The sequence below is a fragment of the Callithrix jacchus genome, chromosome 11, assembly GCF_049354715.1.
Source record: "Callithrix jacchus isolate 240 chromosome 11, calJac240_pri, whole genome shotgun sequence".
Lineage (NCBI taxonomy): Eukaryota > Metazoa > Chordata > Mammalia > Primates > Cebidae > Callithrix > Callithrix jacchus.
Genome location: NC_133512.1, coordinates 40,441,032 through 40,443,047, shown reverse-complemented (window position 1 = coordinate 40,443,047; position 2,016 = coordinate 40,441,032). Strand labels below are relative to the sequence as shown.

The following is a 2,016-nucleotide window of genomic DNA, read 5'->3' as shown; positions in this document are numbered from 1 at the left end:
AAGTGGATTTACTTTCCAGAAGATTATGGTATCACTTACCATTTGGGCCCAGTAGGATATTTAGTGAGGAAAAGGTCAAGATGGGTGGAGGTAAAGCTAAATCCAAAGGAATAGGTATAACTGAGAATTCAAGATAGACAGTCTCCAAATAGATGGTGACACATTCATTTTCCTCCTCTCAAGAAGCATTTGCTATACTTTGTTGCCTCCTCTCAAGATCCCAGTGGCTGCTCAAACTGAAAGTTGCCTATTCCTGCCTTTTATGGGGTTCAGGAACCAGAGCTAATTTTGTGATTGCTCAGGGCTCTTGTTGCAATTGAGCATAGAACTTGGCGAATCTGTGAAACAGATTGGGGGTTGGGGGTAGGGAGTAGATTAGGTGGCTTTTGCTAGTTGTTCTGAAAAAATAAAACTCTGAAGCATTCACATGTAAGCTTTCCAATCACTTTCAAACCCCTCTACAAAACACCCTCAAAAGTCTGAAATCTTGCAGCAGAAGGGCTACAGTTAAAGCTGCTGGGCTCACAAAATCATCAAAGAAGCCAGATGAGACAACCCAGTCACGAAATCCTAGCAATTATTCTTAACCTGTTTTCCCCTAATTTAAGGTAAACTCATATACCTGATGTGGGATATAGAAAGTTATACTTGAGCAACCTGGATCTTCTGCTGAACTTTTCATCAAACACTAAGAAAAAAATAAAGTCAAGGTTTATTTTTCTTAATCTTACTGTATTTTAAAACAGCATAACCTAGAAGTAATTGTTATAAAGGAACATGGTTGAACAGGTAGGAAACAGATTCCCCATTATGAGTTCTCCTTATGGCTTCTGCAAGGAACATGGAGATGTCAATTACTCGTATTTTGGAGCAATGCTTCATATTATCCTCTTGAGGTATAGTATTGGTGACTACCACTGCTTCAAAGCATGCAGTATTGATGCGAGAAATGGCCTGGCCAGAAAAAATTCCATGAGTCAAGATAGCATAAACTCTGGTGGCTCCAGCTGAGAGAAGTTTGTCAGCTGCGAGGCAGATTGTATCACAGGTGTCTGCCATGTCATCTACAAGGATAGCTGCACGATCATTCACATCACCCACTAACGCCATGCAGTCCACTTCATTGGCCTTCTTCCGTTCTTTATGAATCAAGGCAAAGTCCACGTTCAACTGGTCTGCAATCGAGGTCACTCTCTTAGCTCCACCAGCATCTGGCGAGACAATAGTGCAGTTCTTCCACTCAGAAATATTCTCCCTTATCCACTTCAGGACAGTTGGCTCTGCATACAAGTTGTCTACTGGGATATCGAAAAAGCCCTGAATTTGAGAAGCATGTAGGTCCATGGTGATTATATGATCTGCACCTGCTATAGACAGCATATTTGCAACAAGCTTGGCAGAGATTGGGGTCCGGCTCTTATCCTTCTTATCCTGTCGGGCATAAGGGAAGCATGGGATGACTGCAGTAACTCGGCTAGCTGAAGCAATCTTGCAGGCATTAATCATGATCAAAAGCTCCATTAGACTGTCGTTGATTTCGCCACAACCACTCTGAATGATGTAGACATCCTCTCCACGTACACTTTCACCAATTTCCACACAGGTCTCCTGGTTGCTGAATTTCTTAGTCACCACCTTGCCTAGTTCCAGGCCTAGGCGGTCGGCTATCTTCTGGGATAAGTCCAGGTGGGAGCGGCCACTGAAGATTTTGATATTCGGCATCTTGGCCAACTACCGGACGCACTCCGTTGAGCGACCCAGCTGCCGCTGAGACTGAAGTGAACCACTGATTCTAACAGCTTCCGGTTGTTACTCAATCGTTAGGGTCCCCTACGCCTCACGGTGCGCGGTCCCAAATTGACCCTGGGTCTTTTGAAAAAATTGCACCTCCCACTTCACACTTTTAAACTAAATAATCAAGTATTTACAATGTATGGAATTTTTTTTCTATTGTCACCTGTATTCTTTTCCAAGGGCCATTTAAACAAATTTCAACGCAGAAAAACATAAAACTTA

The 2,016-nt window shown here is 42.9% G+C and overlaps 1 protein-coding gene across 1 annotated transcript; it reads right to left on the bottom strand.

The window, feature by feature from the left end:
- Positions 1 to 721: 721 nt before the first annotated feature.
- On the bottom strand, positions 722 to 1,788 carry PRPS1L1 (phosphoribosyl pyrophosphate synthetase 1 like 1). Its single transcript, XM_002751526.5, has one exon. The coding sequence runs from the start codon at positions 1,720 to 1,722 to the stop codon at positions 766 to 768; it is 957 nt and encodes a 318-aa protein (XP_002751572.3). The 5' UTR covers positions 1,723 to 1,788; the 3' UTR covers positions 722 to 765.
- Between the last annotated feature and the right edge of the window lie 228 nt (positions 1,789 to 2,016).